Source organism: Sorghum bicolor, chromosome 7 (assembly GCF_000003195.3).
Source record: "Sorghum bicolor cultivar BTx623 chromosome 7, Sorghum_bicolor_NCBIv3, whole genome shotgun sequence".
Lineage (NCBI taxonomy): Eukaryota > Viridiplantae > Streptophyta > Magnoliopsida > Poales > Poaceae > Sorghum > Sorghum bicolor.
The window spans coordinates 57579359-57601438 of NC_012876.2; the positions used below are offsets into that span (position 1 = coordinate 57579359).

At 44.1% G+C, this 22080-nt stretch overlaps 2 protein-coding genes across 2 annotated transcripts; both read left to right on the plus strand.

Moving 5' to 3' along the window:
• On the plus strand, positions 240 to 12258 carry LOC8077874 (formin-like protein 3). Its single transcript, XM_002444402.2, has 20 exons — positions 240 to 724; positions 1873 to 2007; positions 2104 to 2804; positions 2893 to 3114; positions 3188 to 3614; positions 3834 to 4944; positions 5252 to 5375; positions 7162 to 7233; positions 7726 to 7824; positions 7936 to 7977; positions 8073 to 8153; positions 8248 to 8298; positions 8372 to 8453; positions 8691 to 8785; positions 9473 to 9544; positions 9643 to 9759; positions 10403 to 10471; positions 10547 to 10613; positions 11126 to 11427; positions 11927 to 12258. The coding sequence occupies exons 2-19, from the start codon at positions 1935 to 1937 to the stop codon at positions 11251 to 11253; spliced, it is 3633 nt and encodes a 1210-aa protein (XP_002444447.2). The 5' UTR covers positions 240 to 724; positions 1873 to 1934; the 3' UTR covers positions 11254 to 11427; positions 11927 to 12258.
• LOC8077875 (pectinesterase) lies at positions 16339 to 21909 on the plus strand. Its single transcript, XM_002444403.2, has 2 exons — positions 16339 to 17714; positions 20979 to 21909. The coding sequence occupies exons 1-2, from the start codon at positions 16688 to 16690 to the stop codon at positions 21704 to 21706; spliced, it is 1755 nt and encodes a 584-aa protein (XP_002444448.1). The 5' UTR covers positions 16339 to 16687; the 3' UTR covers positions 21707 to 21909.

Sequence of the window (22080 nt, forward strand, 5' to 3'; positions counted from 1 at the left end):
TGCAAAAGAGCACACTCCAGCAGTCCAGCTTCACCCCGGCGCCTCCGCCCGCACAGCCGTAGTCGGCGCCGGCCCTCGCCGCCCACGCCACGCCCGCATCTGGATTCTACAGCCCGCAGCCCGGGGCGCACCCTCACACCGCCACTCGGGTCCGTCACGTGTCTTCCACGGTTCCGCCCATCCACAAGCCCAAGACTGAAACCGATCGAAACGCCAAACCCAGATCCCCTCGGCCCCTCGCCCTCCTCGTCGTCCATCAGCATCATCCCGCAGTTCAAAGTTGCAGCGCCGCACAAGAGAGAGAAGCCGCACCCGAAAAACAGAGGAAAAAAACACTCCTCTCTCTCCCTCGCAGCTCAAAAATTTCCCCTCCACTACCACTCCAAACCTAGGCTTCCCGGCGCCGCGGCCGGTCCCCTCCCTCCCTCCCCGCCACTAGTAGTCTGCTGCTCGGCTTCAGGGAGCACCCACCTAGGCTTCCCGGCGCCGCGGCGCCGGTCCCCTCCCTCCCCGCCACTCCTAGTCTGCTGCCCGGCTTCGGGGAGCGCGAACCTCCGGCTTCCCGGCGCCGCGCCCCGCCGCGGCAGGTCCTCCCCTCCACGACCACTTGTAGTCTGCTGCCCGGCTTCGGCTTCGGCTTCGGCGGCGGCGCTCCTCTCTCGTTGGCAGTGGAGTGGAGATCCACACGGGCGTTGGTTGGTTGGTTTCGTGTCCATTTTTGTTGGTAAGTGATCCTAAGCTCACTTGGGGATAGGAATAATATTCTCTTGTCCTGAGAGTTGGTTTGTCTCTCAATCGAACCATGTAGTAATTTCTGTCCACTCCATTCTTAGTTGTAGATTTGTGTGCTGCGCAGTGGTTCAGTTAGCTTATATCTGATTAAGTTCTTATTCAGTGCGTGAGGTCGTCATTGGTTTACACCATAGGATTTCTCGGTACATGCCAGTTAAATCACGGGTGCAGTTTATAATTTGTTTTAGCAGCACCTTTTGGGGTTCAACTGAATCCCCATTCCCCAACCAAGTGCCCCTTCACTGGAACAACACAGTGGCGTAGAGAGTTCCCAATAGTAGCACAGCTGGAACTTCCGTTAGTTTTTTTCTCTCTCTCTAATTAGCAATTAGCTTGTCTGCAACAACCATAGGCCCCTAACAATTTGGTTCGTTGGTAAGGGGTGCATGAATGGGACAGAAGTTACAATGTTAGGATAGCTTAGCATACATTCGAAGTTTCCTGTTCTGGAGTTGGCTGATACCTAAATGTTTTTATGATGTTGTCATAATGAAAACCAACTCGATTGAGCTGGCACGACTCCATCCTTGCTTAGCGCTGCGATGACATCCTAGTGGAAAAAGTGTTGGCCTTGTGAGAAGCAAGGCCAGTTACTATAGTTGTATCCACTTATCTCCCAAGTATTTGTTCACTAATCTGACTTCTGCTAGCAGCTACAATCTTAAATTGATAAAGTGACTAGCCAGACACATACTGCACTCTGATTTTCAGTAATGAGAATCACGTCCTTACATGTGACAGTTAAAAATGACTAAGGGGGTGTTTGGCACTGCTCCACAAACTCCACCATGGAGCAGCTCCACAAAAAACTGGAGTTCGTGGAGTACCTCTTTAGGTGCTCTCACAACTCCACCATTTTTTCTCGAACTGAGTGCGTGGAGCTGAAACTGTTTGGCTAAAAAACGTGGAGCGGAGCTGAAAAACGTGGAGCAGAGCAGTCCCAAACACCCCCTAATAATCATAATACTTCATTCCAATTTTCAGATATGATTATCACGCCCTTACACCTTATAGTTGGTTCTTTTGAAATCAATTTACTTTTGCAGTGCTTGTGAGATAACACTTAGAAATCCTGTGCAGTTTGCCTTCCAACACAAAAAAGATCCTGAGCAGTGATATCAACATTTCTTCATTCACATGAAATGTCACTTCTTAGTAGATTCTTCTACAAGAGGCCTCCTGATGGACTACTGGAGTTTGTTGACAGGATCTATGGTATGCATGGAGAATTTTACTATATTTATCGCCTTCTTAGATCAATGTAACTTATTTAGGACAGCTCAACTAATCGCATCTTTTTGCATTGTACAGTTTTTGATTCATGCTTCAGCACTGAAGTTTTGCCTCAGGGAATGTACCCAGTGTATTTAAATGGGATTCTTACAGAGTTGCATGAAGAGCATGTAGAATCCTCATTTCTGGCAATTAACTTCAGGGATGGAGATAAGAGAAGCCAGTTTGCTGATATACTACGTGAATACAACATTCCAGTCATTGATTACCCCCGTCATTTTGAGGGCTGCCCTGTGCTTCCTTTATCTCTTATTCAGCATTTCCTTCGTGTCTGTGAGCATTGGTTATCCAGTGGGACCAATCAGAACATTATATTACTGCATTGTGAAAGAGGGGCCTGGCCATTGTTGGCTTTTCTTTTATCTTGTCTTCTGATCTACAAGAAATTGAACAGCGCTGATCATAAAACTCTGGACATTATTTACCGTGAGGCACCTAAAGGGTTCCTACAGCTCTTTTCTGCCCTTAATCCAATGCCATCTCAGCTCCGTTACATGCAGTATGTAGCCAGAAGAAATATATCTCCACAGTGGCCTCCAATGGAAAGAGCACTCTCTTTGGATTGCCTGATTCTTCGAGCGATTCCAAGTTTTGATTCTGATAACGGATGCAGGCCATTAGTGCGCATTTTTGGGCGAAATCTTCTCGGCAAGAATGCTACCATGACCAATATGGTTTTTTCCATGCCAAAGAAGAAATCTCTTCGGCACTATCGGCAGGTAGGTGACATGCAATTGAACATAAACAATTCATTTCTTTCTGTCACTCTATTTTGAGATGACATCAGTTGGGAATGTCTTAATGCAGGAGGATTGTGATGTGATAAAAATTGACATACAATGTCTAGTCCAGGGAGATATTGTTCTGGAGTGTGTACATCTCGATCTTGATCCAGAGAAGGAAGTCATGATGTTCCGGATAATGTTCAATACCGCTTTTATACGTTCAAATGTATTGATGCTGAATAGTGATGATGTGGATATACTCTGGGGTTCAAAAGAGCGATATCCGAGAAATTTTAGAGCAGAGGTAACTCGATGCATATACTCTTTGAAATTTCCATGGACTAAAATGGATCACTGACACAAATTTCAAAATGTAGGTGCTCTTTTGTGAAATTGGGGGCATGTCTCCCCCAAGGGCTCCAACAGCAACACTCAATGGTGATGTGAAGGGTGGTTTACCAATTGAAGCCTTTTCAGCTGTTCAAGAACTCTTCAATGGAGTTGACTGGATTGAAAGCAGCGATGATGCTGCCTATTGGTTGCTCAAAGAATTCTCAGCAAACTCACTGCAAGAGAAATTTCAAAAGCTTATACTCAATGACATGAAAGAGCTCTCGAGAATGCAAGCTAAAGTTGGTCTACAGATGCCACTGATGTCTCCACTTGATTCTGATGAAGAAAAGTATTCTGTGGCTTCTGATTCTGTTTCTTCAGCTGATCATGAGAAGGTTCAGCATGGTGGAAACTCATCTGACTCAGAGAATATTGATCGTGATCATACCACTGAAGATTTTGAATCCAGTGGTATAATAACTTCTTGCATGAACCAATTTGTGCTTTGTAACTTATTGATCATGTTATTCAATCTATATGAGGTTCCCTTTAGGAGAAACATTGCTTTGTATTGCTGTGCATGGTAACATTTCCGGGTCGCATCACTATCCTCCTTTGTGTATTTGTCTTCTATTAACCATTTTGTTTAATTACTAAAGATCTGATTCTAAATTATCACAATTTTTGCAGCTACTCCGTCAATGCACAGTTCATCCCTGCCTCCCCAGCCTCAACCACCTGTGCCTCCCCATATGTTACCTTCTACCCTTTCTGTTTCGCCTGTGTTGGCAACCGGGCCAAGTGAACTCCTAATAGAATCACTGCAGGAGCTACCAAGTAACATGTCTCCATCGTCACAACCCACTCCACCGCTGCCGCCTCTGCTGCCGCCGCCACAAAGCGGTACTAAATCTGGTTCATCTCTGCCGCCATCACCAAGCGAGAGTAAACATGTTCTCTCATCACAGTCACCTCCACCGCCACCGCCACCTCCACCTCGGGCTAGCAGTGTAGGTCTTTCACAGCCTCCGCCACCTCCACCTCCACCGCCACCACCACCACCTCGGATTAGCAGTGTAGGTCCTACACAGCCTCCACCACCACCGCCGCCGCCGCCACCACCTCCTCGAATTGGCAGTGTGTCTCCTTCACAGACTCCGCCCCCACCCCCACCCCCACCGCCACTGCCAAATTCTGGGGCAGCAAAACAGCAAAATGTTTGTGCAGCTCCACCACCGCCGCCACCACCGCCGCCACCTCTGGCTCCTGGAATAGCTACGCCACCCCCTCCTCCTCGTCCTCCCTCTTCTAGTAAAACACCTACAGCTGCTTCTGGCACTTCTTCAAAAGGACCACCTCCACCTCCGCCTCCTCCTCCACCTGCTACTTCTTCAAGAACTTCTGGCCCTTCTGTTCCACCCCCACCCCCACCACCCCCAGGTGCTAATAAAAAAACTCCTCCAGCCCCACCGCCACCTCCCCTAATGACAGGAAAGAAAGCACCTGTGCCCCCACCCCCACCACCTCAAGCACCAAAACCTCCTGGACCTCCAAAACCTCCTGGAGTTGTACCTCCACCACCACCAAGCTCAAAGATCTCAAATGCACCAGCACCACCTCCATTATTGGGAAGGGGACGAGGCAACACAACTGGACCAAGTAAAGGCCGTGGCATTGGTTTGGCACAGCAAAGTAACCCTCCCAAGAAGGCTTCACTGAAGCCTCTACATTGGGTGAAAGTCACAAGAGCAATGCAAGGAAGTCTCTGGGCCGATGCCCAAAAACAAGGGACTCAGGCTAGGTAGCTGCTGTGGACATAGTTTATAGCATGATTTTCTATTCAAGTGTTCATAACATGTCATCACATCGTTTTGCATCTGTTGGTTTGCTATTGAATGCTTACATTTGTCATGCCACTAGTTTATTAAATATGAAATGTGTTATTTATGAACACAAACCTTTGATTAAATGAACTGATTTTATAATGTGCTATATAATTTCTTTTATCACATATGTATTTTGATTCTGGACTTGTAGTTTCTTTTAGTTATTTAAGCTATGGAAGGTCTCTCCACTAAAGCTGTGTTCACTTTTTCACTGTTTGTCAGGGCTCCTGATATCGATTTATCTGAACTGGAGAGCTTATTCTCCACTGCAGTTGTAACCAGCACAAGTGAAAAGGGGGCAACAAGACGTGGTTCAGCTATTAACAAGCCAGAAATTGTTCACCTGGTATGAAAATTTTCTATTTCTTTGTTGTGGCATTTTCTCAAAACTCCTAAAAGTTCAATTGTTCTCCCTATCTGTGGGAAAAATGGCTTTGTTTAGGCCATGTTTGGTTCCTGAACCATTTTGCAAAATGGTCAAGATCCCCGTCACATCGAATCTTGCGGCACATGCATGGAGCATTAAATATAGATAAAAAAATAACTAATTGCACAGTTCGCCTGTAATTTGCGAGACAAATCTTTTGAGCCTAGTTACTCCATGGTTGGACAACAATTGTCAAAAAAAAAGAAAGTGCTACAGTAGCACTTTGCAATTTTTTTCACCAACTAAACAAGGCCTTAATGTAGAATGCTTCAAGGTTGTTCTCCTGCTGCTACAGAAATTGATTGTTTCCTGTCACATTTATTTCATAACCTTTTCCTTTATTATTTGACTATTTGTTATGTATGTAGGAGTACTTTGAAACTCAGACTGTCATTATTCTTGACAAAACTACTGCATGCCATATCTTCTCTAATCAATTTATATTTTTTCTATGTTTGTATTAGCTGAATTAAACTAGCCCATGTGAGTTTACTAGTTCCATTAACAAACACTGGTATGGAAATTCAGGATGGTTCATTAGTGTTGCACATATGGTGCAAACCTGCTGCCACTGTTGCCCTCTTTTATGTGGTTATTCCTTTTTCCTTGGCATCTTGTTACTTTGTAATTCCTCCAGTCACCCAAAAAAAAAACACTCACCTAATGCAGCTTTATCAATTATCATTATTCATTAATTCCCATTGTAGTATATTTATGAAATCTGATAACTGATATTACAAGAACACCTTTTGAGTTTTGAGCCAAATGTACGCATATGCTTGTCACACGTCTGATCTGAACACTAGTAAAGATATGGACGGCCAAATTCAATTATGCGACTTCATAGTTCATACATCTCAAAATGTTGACTATTTTGTGATTGAAGGGAGTGTTACACAACTGTGACCATTTATGACATTATAAACACATCTAATTTCAAATTGTTTGTTGTCTGATTTCATGTGGTAGAGGATGAACTAGCTATTATATTCAGAGCCTGTTTAGATCTCTTCAAAATTCCAAAAGTTTACAAGATTCCTCATCATATCGAATCTTACGGCACATGCATGGAGCATTAAATATAGATAAAAAATAACTAATTGCAGAGTTTGACTGAAAATCGCGAGGCGAATCTTTTGAGCCTAGTTAGTCCATAATTGGTCACTATTTTCTAAATACAAACGAAAGTGCTACAGTGTCAAAATCCAAAAAGATTTTTGATCTAAACACACCCTCAAGTCCACAGGACAGGATTACATATATAGAGAGGAGAGAGTTCAGAACAGTAATAAAGAGGGGAGGAGGCCTGGCCGACAGCCAGGGAGAGTTCCCATGCGTTGGCCAGGGCAAGGTCCAAGGCTTCCAGCCGTTGAGCAACCAGGCATTAAGCCACTAAGCAGTGAAGGCATTTAAGCCACTGAGCAGTAAAGGCATTTAAGACACTAATACCCAACTACCACCAGTACACAGTGAATGCGCTAACATCATGATCTCCAAATTATAGGTCAATTTAGAACTAATTGATTTCATGGTCTCCAAAGTCACCTTTGTGACTGGATGGAATATATGTGATGATTTCATTTACATGTTTTTTCTCCTCGAAAAGATTTCAGTTACTTGTGATTTCCCTTCCATATTGGTATGATGAATAAATATTCCACTGCTCAATAGACAATAGACTAATTGTTTGTTAGTTTCATTTCAGGTTGACATGCGACGAGCTAACAATTGTGAGATAATGCTTACGAAAATTAAAATGCCTCTGCCTGATATGATTGTGAGTTCACTTCCTGGTCCAACCTGTCTCTACTCGTAATAAAAGTGAGCACTCCAGTTTATAAAAAGTGGGCACTCTTAGTGACTGATGTTATTCATTGTACCTGCCATGTTAGCCCTAAAATGTATCATAATCAATTGATTTTGTAGTATATAAAAAGTCATAGCAACATTGACACTACACTCCCTACATTATAACATAATTTCATAGATCAGAGCATTCTTATTGGTGCATGGCAAAAGTATCAACTTTAATATTTGTTGTTTCTCTTTGCTAATACTGGCATACGTAAGAAACAAAAACATGCATGATGCATCTAGAAATCATATTTTGTGATTTCTAGATTCATGTTTTTGTTTCTCACGTAATTTGTCATACTTATGACATTGCGCATTGTTTTATGTTGGCACTTCCAAATTCCAATAAATCCCTGACAGTCTCATTCTTATTTTGTACTCCCACATAATTTTGTTTTATGATTGTGTCTGGCAGAATGCAATTTTGGCTCTGGACACTTCTGTTCTTGATAATGACCAAGTGGAGAATCTCATTAAGTTTTGCCCTACAAAGGAAGAGATCGAGATGTTGAAGGTAATTCTTCACGTGTTTTCTGTATTCACCTTATGATTTGACTTGCTTTCCTAATCAGAATTTGGCATGTTTTTTTTTATCATAAATGTGTGTCCTTGTGTCACATTTCAGGGTTATAATGGCAACAAAGAAATGCTTGGGAAATGTGAACAGGTGAGTTCTGTGTTTTGTTTCACACAGTGCCTCATTGTTTTTTTTGGAAAAAGGCCTCCTTTATATGTTGATGGAAGCTTTAAACTACAATGTAGTTCTTCCTGGAGTTGATGAAAGTTCCACGTGTAGAGGCCAAGCTAAGAGTTTTTGCTTTCAGAATTACTTTCTCAACACAGGTTTGGTGAACCCCCAGCCAACTTGCCTGAAATACGTGTCTCCATATTTTTGTAGTATGTCTGTATGTGATTGTGATAATTGACCTTTTCGCAGGTAGATGAGCTAAGAACTAACCTAACCACCATAAACGATGCAACAAAGGAGGTATAGCGATACTCTGTTACAATATTGAGATATGTTATACCCATGTGCTGGCTTAATGGCTCGATTTATGCAGGTGAAAGAGTCTCTGAAGTTACGGCAGATAATGCAGACCATTCTCACATTGGGGAATGCATTAAATCAAGGGACAGCACGAGGTATTTAGGAAGGTCCTTCTATACTTCACCCCCTGTGAGTTCCACCAACCTAAAGCACAAAGTCAAGAGTGAATTTGAACGATTCACCCTTGGAGTGCTTCAAGATTTGTGTAACTCGCATTAAACGGGTGAAGCATAGAAGCAAGTTCCTATCAAATAACCGCAGAGAAGTCATATGCAATGCTTTTTTCTCCGAGGACTTTCAGTGATGCCCTTGTCTGTGGATTGATTGAACAGGATCTGCTGTTGGCTTCAGATTAGACAGCCTTCTTAAACTGTCGGATACTCGAGCTAGAAACAATAAAATGACGCTGATGCATTATTTATGCAAGGTATTCACTTCGCTGAGATTTGTTATAAATGTACTGTTGCTACATGCTTAATCAGTTAATCACCTTACAGGTCGTTAGTACTGAACACATGTTACATGCTTCATGATCAACTTTGGTTAGATATGAACATTAGTGTGCCTCTAGCCTCTCTTCTCTAATATGGCAGAGCACACAAGATTGTACTCCAGTGGGCACTACTATGTGCTGTATGGTGCTAATTCTGAATCACACTCATGACTCGTTTATATTTAATAAGGTTCATTAGTCATTATCCATGAGAAGGCTTAGATCCCCTGATTATATCACTATTATAGATACACAATACGGGGACCGGATATGAGGCGATTACACATACACAATGTTTAAACGCATGGTAACACAACACGACCTTAGCTAAATGGACCTATTCAACCAGAGTCAAACATAGCCCTTCAAGCTTCTTCGCCCCAGCCAAGCAACAGAGGCTATGCTCATTCTTCAGATCATTCCAAATCCTGTTAATAGAAGGGGAAGCCCCCTCAAAAACACATGCATTCCTTTGCTTCCAATAACCCAGGCCCCTAGAATAATTAAAGAGTTCACCCCTTTCCTGTGCTCCTTGCTAACTCTGCTTATTGTTGTCGCTGTTAGTCTGTCATTTTTTCATTCATAACTTAGCTAACTTCTTTCCATTTCTATACATGCTAGCTTCTTGCTGAGAAAATGCCTGAACTTCTTGATTTTGACAAAGACCTAGTTTATTTGGAAGCAGCTTCCAAGGTATTTCAATCAACTTATCTTTTGCACTTCTGGGTGAATAATGAGCTTTCTACTCATCAAGTATGTTACAAATCAATTGAATTTGTTAATCCCCACAGATCCAACTGAAATTGCTTGCGGAAGAAATGCAAGCAATAAACAAAGGTCTTGAGAAGGTCGAGCAGGAGCTAGCTGCTTCAGAGAGTGATGGTGCAATTTCAGTTGGCTTTCGTAAGGTATGGTAGGGTTTATATCTCTTCGTTTAGGAGTTGCTGGATGGCTGAACTTAAATTAATTTACAGCAATACATCACTTCAGGATGCTTAATCTATTAAGGCAAAAATGCAGGTTCATGCCCCAGATCTTGCACTCACTATATTTCTTGTATTTTTCTTCCTGTTCTTACCCTGCCACCTCAGAGGCTAGATAGAAAGGCGATGAGAATGGGAAAAGAAAAATTAAATATTTTATTTTAATGAGTTTTCCCTTTTTGTAATTTTCTTATCTTCAATTCCATTCATTTTTTTTATAGAATACTTTTTTATTCTATATCTATAAACAAAATAGTATTATATAATATAAAAAATCTTTATTTTGTATAACTCTGGTCGGCCTCTCCAGCACTGGTGAAATATGAGCAGTTTGTGTGTTTTGTCTCCTGATTTGTAGTTTTATATGTAATAGCAGTAAAATTGCATGTAAATGTAAATGTTCAACATACTTGTGAGTTGTGACAAGTGCCTAGACATGCGTCTCGCAAAAAAAAAAAGTGCCTAGGCATGCATAGTGCGTACATCAAGTAAATTTACATGTGTAGTGCCTAGTAGGTGAACAATAATGATGACTTTTTTACTGACTGAACTAAGATTTGTTGTACAGGCATTGAAAAGCTTTCTTGATGCAGCAGAAGCTGAGGTTAGGTCCCTCATTTCCTTGTATGCTGAAGTGGTGAGTCACTGCTATAAAAAATATTTATCCTGTTTTCCTGTTCTTGTTATATATTCTGATATTTTAGTCTTGCAGGGAAGAAACGCTGATTCGCTAGCTCAGTATTTTGGTGAGGATCCTGCACGCTGCCCGTTCGAGCAAGGTATATTTTAGCGTTTGTTGTGTTTAAGCGTTTTACTAGACGTTGGCTCATTGGTTTCTTGGTTACACACATTTACATTATTCATGCTAATCCCATCTGAACATGTAGTGATGTAAGTCAATACCAATCAATTTTGTTTAACAGGATATTTAAGCAAAAAATGACCTTTGAGTAATCTAATCTTGATTACCCCACTAGGACACCATAGGCTTCAGTTTGCGCATTACATTATGTCAAACATAATTCTGCTTCTTTTATCAAAACTGCAACCTTTTTTATTCTTTAGCCCCTTGAGGCCTTTGAGTACTTTTCCATTGATTGTCTTTTATCCAAACTGTAACTTTTTATTGAAGTTGCTACTATCGGTGACTGGTTAGCTACTTAAATTGATCTGACTGCCCGGGCCCCTTCAGTTTCCCTGCGAATACTTTGATTGTCACGAATCAATTTTGTTGCACAGCTGTATGTAGTTCTTATGTTTACCTAACCAATTATTGCTCTTTTATTTACAGTGACGTCAATTTTGGTTATTTTTGTGAATATGTTCAAAAAATCACGTGATGAAAATGCTCGAAACGCGGAGGCTGAGAAAAAGAAACTGGAAAAGGAAAAGGAAAAGGCAAGTGTGTCTGCTAAATAAGGCTTGGAATGAGACTACTGCTATGCCAAAGTTCCATCTTTGTGAAGCTGGATTGCTGGACTGACGAGGACCTGCAGTGTAACTTGCGGCAGTGCAGAACCTGCTTTGAAATCTTCAGTATGCACACATGTGTTGTGCCAGGAATCTCGCTATCTGGTAGCCATCCATCAAATGGTAGGCTCTTAACTGCCGCTCCCCATATATATCGCTGCATGTATTTTGGTGATTGCTGTCTGCATTAATTTTACACCCATGGATGCAAAAAAATTATGAATTTTCTATTTCATAATCAGTCCTAATTTCATTCTCAAAATAAAATAAAGAACCTATGGCTTTCTCCTAAGTCAAAATCTCTTACTTCGACCAAGTTTTTTTAAAAAAATATATTATTATCAGCAAGTTTAAGTAAATGCACTTTTAAAATATGCTGTATGGAAAATTTAACCAAACTAATTTGATGTGATAGGTGTAATTTTCTATAAACTTGATCAAAATTAAAAGAAGTTTGACTTAAGGAAAAAGCCAAAGTGAATGATAATTCGGAATTAAGTTTATAGGAAGTTGTAGCTTTCATACTGAATTCAAATAACACATTAATTCAAATAACACATTTGGGTCATTTCACATACACATGATATCCAGCCCCATACTTTTTTTTCCTCTTTTTGTGCAGGTTACCTTTGCGAATTCCGAGGTCTAGGAGCTTTCGTGCTCACCTCCAGTGGGAATGTATGAACAGATGACTGAACAAACATACGGACGCCACGGCTGCTGTAGTTTTTGCGTGTAAATATGACAGTTACTGGAGTATAGCTGTCTTACCTGTACATAGAATTAGGTTAAGGCCCCAAGCGGGGACGAAGAAAACAACACGAGTGTTGCCTTTTTTGTTTTGAAAATAAACACGGGTATTGTACAATGTTGCTGTGTTACCGAAGAACAAACGACGAGTACAAATCCTTTGCACTTCATACATTTATCCATTGCGTGGCATGTTACTGTTTATCCCACTATTTGACATCATAGATTGGGGTTCTGTTTGGATCTAAGGAACTAAGGCCTTGTTTAATTCCCAAAAATTTTCAAGATTTTTAGTCATACTAAATTTTTGGACGTATGTATAAAATATTAAATATAGATAAAACAAAAAAAATTATTTTTATAGTTTGTCTGGAATTTGTGTGACAGAATCTTTTGTGTCTAGTTAGTCTATAGTTGGACAATAATTAGGGCCTGTTTAGATTTGAAACTTTTTGGCCTAAAGAGAAATTTTTGTGGAATTGGGATCTGAGAACTAAGGCCCTGTTTAGTTCCCTACCCAAAAATTTTTTATCCATCCCATCGAATCTTTGGACACATGCATGGAACATTAAATGTAGATAAAAAAATAAACTAATTACACAGTTTAGTTAAGAATCACGAGACGAATCTTTTAAGCCTAGTTACTCCATGATTAGCCTTAAGTGCTACAGTAACCCACATATGCTAATGACAGATTAATTATGCTTAATAAATTTGTCTTGCAGTTTCCTGACGAGCTATGTAATTTGTTTTTTTATTAGTTTCGAAAAACCTCTCCCGACATCCTTCCGACACATCCGATGTGACATCCAAAAAATTTTCGTTCCCAATCTAAACAGGCCCTAAACGGGGTCAAAAAAAATTTTGGCTGCAATTGTGCACGTACTCTCATGGAAATCCACCAATGATAACTTGAGCTGCATGTAGTTGCAGTTGTCAATTGTCATTGGTGGGCTTTCATGCGAGTGCGTGCACAGTTGCAGCCCAAAATTTTGGTCCTAAAATTTTTTTAGCCTCGTTTAGTTCTTAGGCTCCAATTCTACAAAATTTTTTCTCTTTGGACCAAAAAATTTCAAATCTAAACAGACCCTTACTAAATATAAATGAAAGTGTTACAGTAGCTAAAACTAAAAAAAATTGTGAACGAAACAAGGCCTAATTATTAGCTAAGGTACTGTTCTAGTGATTGGCTGACTAGCGGAGCAAACTCGTAGAGCCGTGTAGCAAACTCGGTGGCGTAGGAATTGGCACGAGGACGTCGAGAAATGTGCAGCTGCCGGCAAGGATGAATCGGAGCCGAGCGAGGAGAAATCAATGTCGGCGTAGGACTCGGCGAGCAGTATAGGCAGGCCCGCTTTATTCAATAAGCTATGGTAAAAAATACTGCTAGCTGATTTACTGAGAGAAAAAAATACTGCTGAATGACTGGTAGATTTGGCTGATAAACTCAAACGAACGAGGCAGCGCAAGATGATAGAGTAGCGTCTAGCTGAGCGGATGTTGACGGGACTAAGGGTTATGCGCTCTCTCTTTTCGATCGCTAAAACACCTCGTAGCTAGGTTGGATGGACTAGTAGTTAGCTAAGAGCAATGTTAATAATTAGTCAGTTGAAGACTGTAGCACAGTGCCATCTGCCATGTCATATACAGCCAGCAATACAATCAATTAGAATTATAGGTTGGCTATTTGAATGGCTCTACTAGACATAAGTATTTAATCCTTTCATTGTAAACTGTATCGGATTGGGTAAGAGAAAGTAAAAAGAACTTCTTTTTTTTTTTAACATGTGCTGCAGCTGACGAAGACCTTAACGCCCGCTCTCCCTTCTCTCTCCTAAGGTCATCCTAGCTAGCTAGGAGAAATTCTATTGGCTCTCAATAGCACTTTATAAATAGCTAGCGAGATGATGTATAAAAATAATAAAAAAAGTAGCACTCTCATTGGCTATCGAGGAGAGTGATCAAATAGCTAGCGACTCATAAATAGCTAATCTAGCACGATCTTCTAAAAATAACTCTCACAATACTCTCTACAATAGCTAGCGACTTCCTAATAGCTAGCAACTTTCTAAGCTAGCTATTTGCAAATTGCTATTGAGAGCCAATAATATTCTTCCCAAGATGAAATAGCTAGCAATTTGAACACCATTGCAGACGCCCTAACATGGCTGCTTTTGTATGACGTGCATGTCATTTCGCCGGTTGAAAAACGCTTAATATTCTTGCTCTAACAGCTAGTTGAGACCGTGGAAGTCTGGCTCATCCATTAGTCCACGTGTTTGGATTCTCAAGGGCTAAATTTTAGCAACTAGTTATTAGTTCAACAGATATAAACATGCCTTAATTAGCTTCTTGACCTAGGTCTAGCTAATAGTTTACTTGACCTAGGTCTAGCTAATAGCTTAGCTAATTGTTAGTTGAATACCTAACTAACGATTATTTCACGAGTTCGACTAAAAACTAGTTAATAGTAGCTAATATTATACCCTATTTGGACCGATTAGTTGCTAATAGTTAGAGTATCTCTAAAGACTCTCTATATCTTTTTTTAAAATGATAAGAATAGAGACTTTAGTAAAAAAACTACACTCCAATAGCTTTAGAATGGTCATCTAAATATAGTCATCTTTTATTGTGGATTTTTAGCTAACCAAAAATAGAAAATGAGAATGGCTCTCTAGAGTGCGAATGAGATATAGAAAAATGGTTGGAGAGTGAAAACTTATGGAGAACGATTTTTATACAGATGGCTCTCCAAACGATGATTTAGAGAGTGAGATTTAGAAAGGCTCTTGGAGCTGATCTTAGCTAACTAATAACAGGTCACCTCTAATATTAGGCGCTATTAGCTAGTTTGAGGTAAGCTAGTAATTAGCTAACAAATAGGTCATAACTAATATTAGCGGCTATTAGCTAGCATTGTTGAGCGCGCTAGTGTTGTATGAGCTAACAATGAGCTAAAATTATAAGCTAGATCTGTTTGGATCCAAGGAAACCAATTATTAGCAGCTACTGTAACTATTATCCTCTGATATCTAAACAGGACTTTACTAGTAAATTATTAGCTAATTAACCATTAGCCGCTAATGGGCCTTGCACGTAACATAGTTGGCATCGCAAGACTGAGCCGAGTTAACTGGGATATCAATCGAGGGAGGGGGCAAATAACAGAAGCGATTGGTCTGGCTGATCTGGCCGAATGCCCAAAAGGCAACTCATCCGCGCTCCCCACCGCAGCACCGCGTCTAGGGCCTTGTTTAGTTCCGAAAAATGAAAACTTTTCGGTACTGTAGCACTTTCGTTTGTTTGTGACAAATATTATCTAATCATGGATTAACTAGGATCAAAAGATTCGTCTTGTGATTTACAGCTAAACTGTGTAATTAGTTTTTATTTTCGTCTACATTTAATGTTTCATGCAAGTGCCACAAGATTCGATGTGACGGGAAATCTTGAAAACTTTTTGGTTTTCAGGGTGAACTAAACAAGGCCTAGCACAAAAAGGCTCGCTTCCTCGCTGTCGCTCTCGCGTGCTGCTTTACACGCACAAGAACGCGGTTTGGAAGCGCGCACGCATCCAAGCCAAGCGCCGCAGGCTGCAATCGATCCAAGGCGCTGTGGGCAGTGGCCTGTGGGTAGCTGACGCTCAGCTTCTTGCTTCCCGCCGAAGGATGGACGGCACCGGCAGCCAGGCACACAGACAGTACGACTGCACGAGAGAGCATGAGAATAATCAGGGCATTGTTTAGTTCCCAACAAATTTTGCAAAATTTTTCAGATTCTCCGTCACATCAAATCTTTAGACGTATGCATAAAGTATTAAATATAGACGAAAATAAAAACTAATTGCACCGTTTGATCGGAATTGACGAGATGAATCTTTTGAGTCTAGTTAGTCTATGATTGGATAATATTTATCAAATACAAACGAAATTGTTACTATTTCTATTTTGCGAAATTTTTCAGAACTAATCAAGGCCCAGAAAGAGCAGCGCCGCGTGTAGGGGGCGAGCAGCACATGCATGCCACTGCCACTGTGCCACAAGCTCTAGGCAGCTTTCATGTGTACTGCGAGGCCGGGGAATGGCCGATCCGGGTTCTGTACTGCACTGCCCGCTCACCTCTGGGTGGCTGGACGACGACCCTTTTGGTCACTGTGCTCTACTATACCTGTATACAGACTGGGTATGTACAAAACTCTGAATCAGTTAAGGAAGGATGGTCATCAAACGACGGACAAACGTCCTACAATGTTTGCTTATGTTTTGCTTACCGACCGCCTGCATGCTTTAAAGTTGTTGATCAGGGCAGAAGTAAGCAACCGACGGGCTACACACCTGATGACCTGAAAAGCACCTGTAACGAATCCTAGTGCAGCGAGGAGGAAGCCTCCAAAGCCTCTTTCTTGTACGACGAAAACCCCGTTTCCTGTCCTCCCTACCCTACCCTGTTCTCTTCAGCGACACCACACATGCCCAAACTGTTGCTTTCAAAGAAAACAGTTGCCCGTGCTCGGTTGGATTATTATTATGCTCTATAAAACCCATCCTCCGGAGCATGCAGGAACCCACAGCCTAGCCGAGCCGACACACTCACTCTCGCAGCCCCGGTAGCTAGCTAGCTAGCACCAACTATGGCGTCGACGTCGACGTCGACGTTTCCGCGCGCCACAGCACCTCAGCTCCTCCTCCTCGTGCTCTCCCTGCTGCTGGCCGCTGCCAGCGCCTCGTCCCTGCTTCCTCCCCTGAACAATGCACACCCGCAGAGACCTTCGCCGGTGGCGAAGGCAAGGGAGGAGGAGGGCGGCGGCGGCTCGGCGGGGCTGATCTCGACGCTGCGCGAGACGCTGGACGCGATCAGGGACGTGGCGTCCATCATCTCGTCGTTCCCCATCAGCGTCGGCGGAGGCATCCTCGGGGGCGGCGCAGGCGACCTCCGCCTGTCCTCCGCCGTCGCCGACTGCCTCGACCTCCTCGACCTCTCCTCCGACGAGCTGTCGTGGTCCATGTCCACAACCACCTCCTCTTCGGACGGCTACAGCCCCGCCAGCGCCGGGGCGGGGGCGGGGGCGGGTGGCCGCGTCGTCGGCACCGGCGACGACCGGTCCGACCTGCGGTCCTGGCTGAGCGGCGCGCTCGGGAACCAGGACACCTGCAAGGAAGGCCTGGACGAGACCGGCTCCCCGCTGGCCTCGCTCGTCGCCACGGGGCTCGACGCCGTCACCTCGCTCCTCGCCGACGGCCTCGGCCAGGTCGCGGCCGAGGAAGCAGTCGCGGCCGAGGAAGCAGTCGCGGCGTCGTCGGCCTCCTCTCGCCGCGGCGCGCTCGGCGCCGCCGCCCCGCCGCCACGGTGGGTGCGCGCGAGGGAGCGGCGGCTGCTGCAGATGCCCGTGGGGCCCGGGGGCCTGGCGGTGGACGCCGTGGTGGCGCAGGACGGGAGCGGCAACTTCACGACGGTGAGCGCGGCCGTGGATGCGGCGCCGTCGCAGAGCGCGGCGCGGCACGTGATCTACGTGAAGAAGGGCGTGTACAGGGAGACGGTGGAGGTGAAGAAGAAGAAGTGGAACCTGATGCTGGTCGGCGACGGCATGGGCGTCACGGTCATCTCCGGCCACCGCAGCTACGTCGACGGCTACACCACCTACCGCAGCGCCACCGTCGGTGAGTGCACAGTGCAGCATGCCATGTGCCTCCGCCTAACTGTTCCTCACTTCTGCTCTCAAATATAATAATTAAATTTCCTAAAAACTCGACCATGCTTAGATTCATTTAACGTAGAGGGGTCTTTGCATTGACAACAAGCTCAAGATCGACTTGATGGCAGACAGTAGTAGTACATCGTAGGAGCATAGAGGATCATATTGTGGTCCATTGCATGCATGCATGAATTGAATACGCAAATGCATGGTCAAAGCCAAAACTACTAACGATGAGAGCGCTAGCAATATAGGACTACTCCAAGTTCTTTACTTTGGTAAGCTAGGCCTCGTTTAGATGCCAATTTTTTTTTAATTTCACAACTGTAGCACTTTTGTTTGTTTGTGGCAAATATTGTCCAATTATAGACTAACTAGATCAAAAGATTCGATTCGTGATTTACAGACAAACTGTGTAATTAGTTTTTGTTTTCATCTATATTTAATGTTTAATGCATGTGCCGTAAGATTTGATGTGACGGGAAATCTTGAAAATTTTTTGATTTTCGGGGTGAACTAAACAAGACCTAGATAGATTCACCTGGGGTAAGCTCACTAAGATTACATTACCAGCTTCATAAGTATGTAGGGCGTACGACGTGCTGTATTTAGGCGTCTGTCTGACGTAAGAAAGATGGTCAAGGTGCCATCATTGCATTGCACTGCGGTATGGCTACGACGACCAACCGTACGTTGCGGTGCACGTCAGGCATGGTAGCAAGCTGCAGGCCATACTAGTAGTATGTGGGATCACCGGCAAGGCAAGGCAAGGCAAAGCAAAGCAGTAGCACGGGTCGGCCGGCGCGGTACCAATACCAACCGAGGGGTGGCCTGGTGCTGACCGCGCCGTACCAATGCCAAACATGGATACAGAGAAGCACCATGCTGGTTCGAAAGTTTCAGGAGCCTTGCCCTTAGCAGGCGGAGTACGGAAACATGGGTGAACATGGGTACGTTCTCCGTTCCGAGAATTTAGTCTCGAAACGTGAAACGAGAACATCATAGAACATCGTTTCCAAATACGGTAGAACACGAATCATATATAGAAGCAATCATAGGAACGTCAGTCTCAAGCGACTATGGAACTTCGTGGTGTGTGTATACTGCGCCGTGCCCGTCCGTGAACGGTCGGCAAAAAATCTAGATGGTGATTGACTCATTGGCCTAGACCTGCCATGAGCCTTAAGGTTGGAGTTGGACAGCTCTAAATGAAATAAAAATATAATAGTAAACTATATCACGCTAGGAATCGAACTCATTTGGTTCAAAACAACACGTAAAACTACTTGAGCCAACCACTACGTCCCAAACACGTTCCTTTAGAAAGTAGAACACGTTCCGCAATTTAAAAAGAAACGAGACGAAGCTATATACCCTACGTTTCATATTTTATTAGAATGTCGTAGCCTATGTTCTGCGAACTTAGCTGCAAAGGCTTAGGCCTTGTTTAGTTCCAAAATATTTTGCAAAATCGACACTGTAGCTCTTTCGTTTGTATTTGACAAATATTGTCCAATCATGGCCTAACTACGTTCAAAAGATTCGTCTCGTCAATTTCGACCAAACTGTGGAATTAGTTTTTATTTTTATCTATATTTAATACTTCATGCATGTGTCTAAAGATTCGATGTGACGGGGAATCTGAAAAATTTTGCAAAATTTTTTTGGGAACTAAACAAGGCCTTATTACCAGTAGTTATTTCGTTGCCTCTGGTATGGACCGTCTCATCACTTACGGGCAGCTGCCTGCGGCGCACACAGTTCCCGTGCCGCGCCATCGCGTGCTGCTGTGTGCGGCGAGCCGGAAGTTTCCACGAAAAACAAGCATGGGCTGTGCACCGTGCAGTAGACAGTAGTGCCACCATGCATCCTCACCGGCCCCCGCCTTAACTACACTGCCAACGTGCAGCATTAACACCGGACCAGTTCTGGATTTCGGAGTGGTTGGGATACACAAGCATGCCAGGCCTCCGTATCCTAGGCTTCCTGACAAATTTTGTAAAATTTTCCAGATTCCTCGTCACATGAATCTTTAGACGTATGCATGAAGTATTAAATATAGATAAAAATTAAAAATAATTACACAGTTTGATCGGAATTGACGAGACGAATCTTTTAAGCCTAGTTAGTCTATAATTAGACAATATTTGTCAAATACAAACGAAAGTTACTATTTTTATTTTGTAAAATTTTTTGGAAGTAAATAAGGCCCAACTGTCCATGCATGGGCTCGGCCTCTCCTCCGGTCAAGGGCCAGCGCACCCTAACCCTATCAGGCTCCAGCTCCAGGCACAAGCACAACAAGCCATCTGCCGAGGGGATCGACGGAGCAGAGCTCCACTGCTTGAGCCACCAGGACCGCACCGACGCAACAATGATTCCATCCTAGCTCGGGCAGAAAAAAAAATGCCACTGCACCGCGGATCTGCTGCTTGCGTCGCCTGCTACTCGAGAGTCCGTATGAGTATGATGACCACGGCCTTGTTTAGTTTACCCCGAAATCCAAAAAGTTTTTAAGATTTTCTGTCACATCGAATCTTGCGGCACATGCATGAAGCATTAAATATAGACGAAAATAAAAATTAATCACACAGTTTGACTGTAAATCGCGAGACAAATCTTTTGACCTTAGTTAGTATATGATTGGACAATATTTACCACAAACAAACGAAAGTGCTACAGTTCCGAAAACTTTTCAGTTTTCGGAACTAAACAAGGCACACGCCGCGCGTATGTGCATCTTTCACCCCAATTCGCCTTGTGATCTAGGAAACGAAACAATTTTGCGTTGCATGCATAGGATTGATGTTTCTATGGATCGTTTTGGGGCTTTTGGCCCAGCCCAGTGGAACGGCTACCAAGCAACAAAACCAGCTGGTTTGTGCTTTACAGTACATTAGTAGTCAGATAGCTGTTGTGCAGCATGGCCGAATTAATTAGCGTACTTGTCCATATGACCTGTGGGCCCTTTTGTCTCCCCTGTCAGACAAGATCCATTCGATCACCTCACGGCCTGTTCTGTTCTGTGCTGTAGACCTGTACTAGTACTGTACGTAGTAGGGGTGGCGCACCCACAGGTGAGGTACCGAGCAGAGCACATGGCGCATGCATGGAGTCATGGAGACTCTTCTGATGGGCATTTGCCGACCTAGCTGCCTACTGTGCCTGTGCTGCTGTGCCAACCACCAATCTGACGCAATTTTCGATCCTTTTTTTTTTCGCTCTGCAGCTGTGAGCGGCAAGGGCTTCATCGCGCGTGACCTGACGTTCGAGAACACGGCGGGCCCGTCCAAGCACCAGGCCGTGGCGCTGCGGTGCGACTCGGACCTCTCCGTCTTCTACCGCTGCGGCTTCGAGGGCTACCAGGACACGCTGTACGCGCACTCGCTCCGCCACTTCTACCGCGACTGCCGCGTCACGGGCACCGTCGACTTCGTCTTCGGCAACGCCGCCGCCGTGTTCCAGAACTGCTCCCTCCTCCCGCGCCGCCCGCTCCCCGACCAGAAGAACTCCGTCACCGCGCAGGGCAGGCTCGACGCCAACATGACCACCGGATTCGCCTTCCAGTTCTGCAACGTCTCCGCCCACCCCGAGCTCCTCCTCAACAACGCCACCGCCGCCGCCGCGGCTGCGCCGCCGACGCAGACGCAGACGTACCTTGGACGGCCGTGGAAGCAGTACTCGCGGGTGGTGTTCATGCAGTCCTACATCGGCGACCTGGTGCGCCCAGAGGGGTGGCTCGCGTGGGACGGGGACTTCGCGCTCGACACGCTCTACTACGGGGAGTACAGCAACACCGGCCCCGGCGCCGGCGTCGCCGCCAGGGTCAAGTGGCCAGGGTTCCACGTCATGACCAGCGCCGCCGAGGCCGGCAACTTCACCGTCGCGCAGTTCATCGAGGGCAACATGTGGTTGCCGCCCACCGGCGTCAAGTACACCGCCGGCCTCACGTCCTGATCACTTGCTTGATCCTTCAACCTTGATGGGTGTAGCCGTGTAGTATTGTAACCGTATACGCCTACTACTATATATACTAGCACAATAGTCCTATTATTACTACATGGTATCTGTGGAGGAGAATGTAAGGGAAATGGTGGGTTAATTAGTTGTTTGATTGGACCAGTGTGTGGAAATGGCGGAGATTCAGTCTTTTCTTTCTTTGGGTACTATCTGTCTCATGTTTTGTTCTGACAACAGAGGAGCAGCAGTTAGCAGTGCATCTGTTAGACTTCTCAAATGTTGTACAAGTTCAGAAAACTGCATACTATTTTTCAGAACTTGTGTAGAATGGACAAACTCCCTCTGAAGAAGACTGAAATGACCTGACCAGG

Coding starts and splice junctions, on each gene's coding strand:
- LOC8077874 (XM_002444402.2), top strand. CDS start 1,935: ATGTCACTTCTTAGTAGATTCTTCTACAAGAGGCCTCCTGATGGACTA. Junction 8,154..8,247: donor GAATTACTTTCTCAACACAG/GTTTGGTGAACC, acceptor ACCTTTTCGCAG/GTAGATGAGCTAAGAACTAA. Junction 9,545..9,642: donor ATTTGGAAGCAGCTTCCAAG/GTATTTCAATCA, acceptor TAATCCCCACAG/ATCCAACTGAAATTGCTTGC.
- LOC8077875 (XM_002444403.2), top strand. CDS start 16,688: ATGGCGTCGACGTCGACGTCGACGTTTCCGCGCGCCACAGCACCTCAG. Junction 17,715..20,978: donor CTACCGCAGCGCCACCGTCG/GTGAGTGCACAG, acceptor TTCGCTCTGCAG/CTGTGAGCGGCAAGGGCTTC.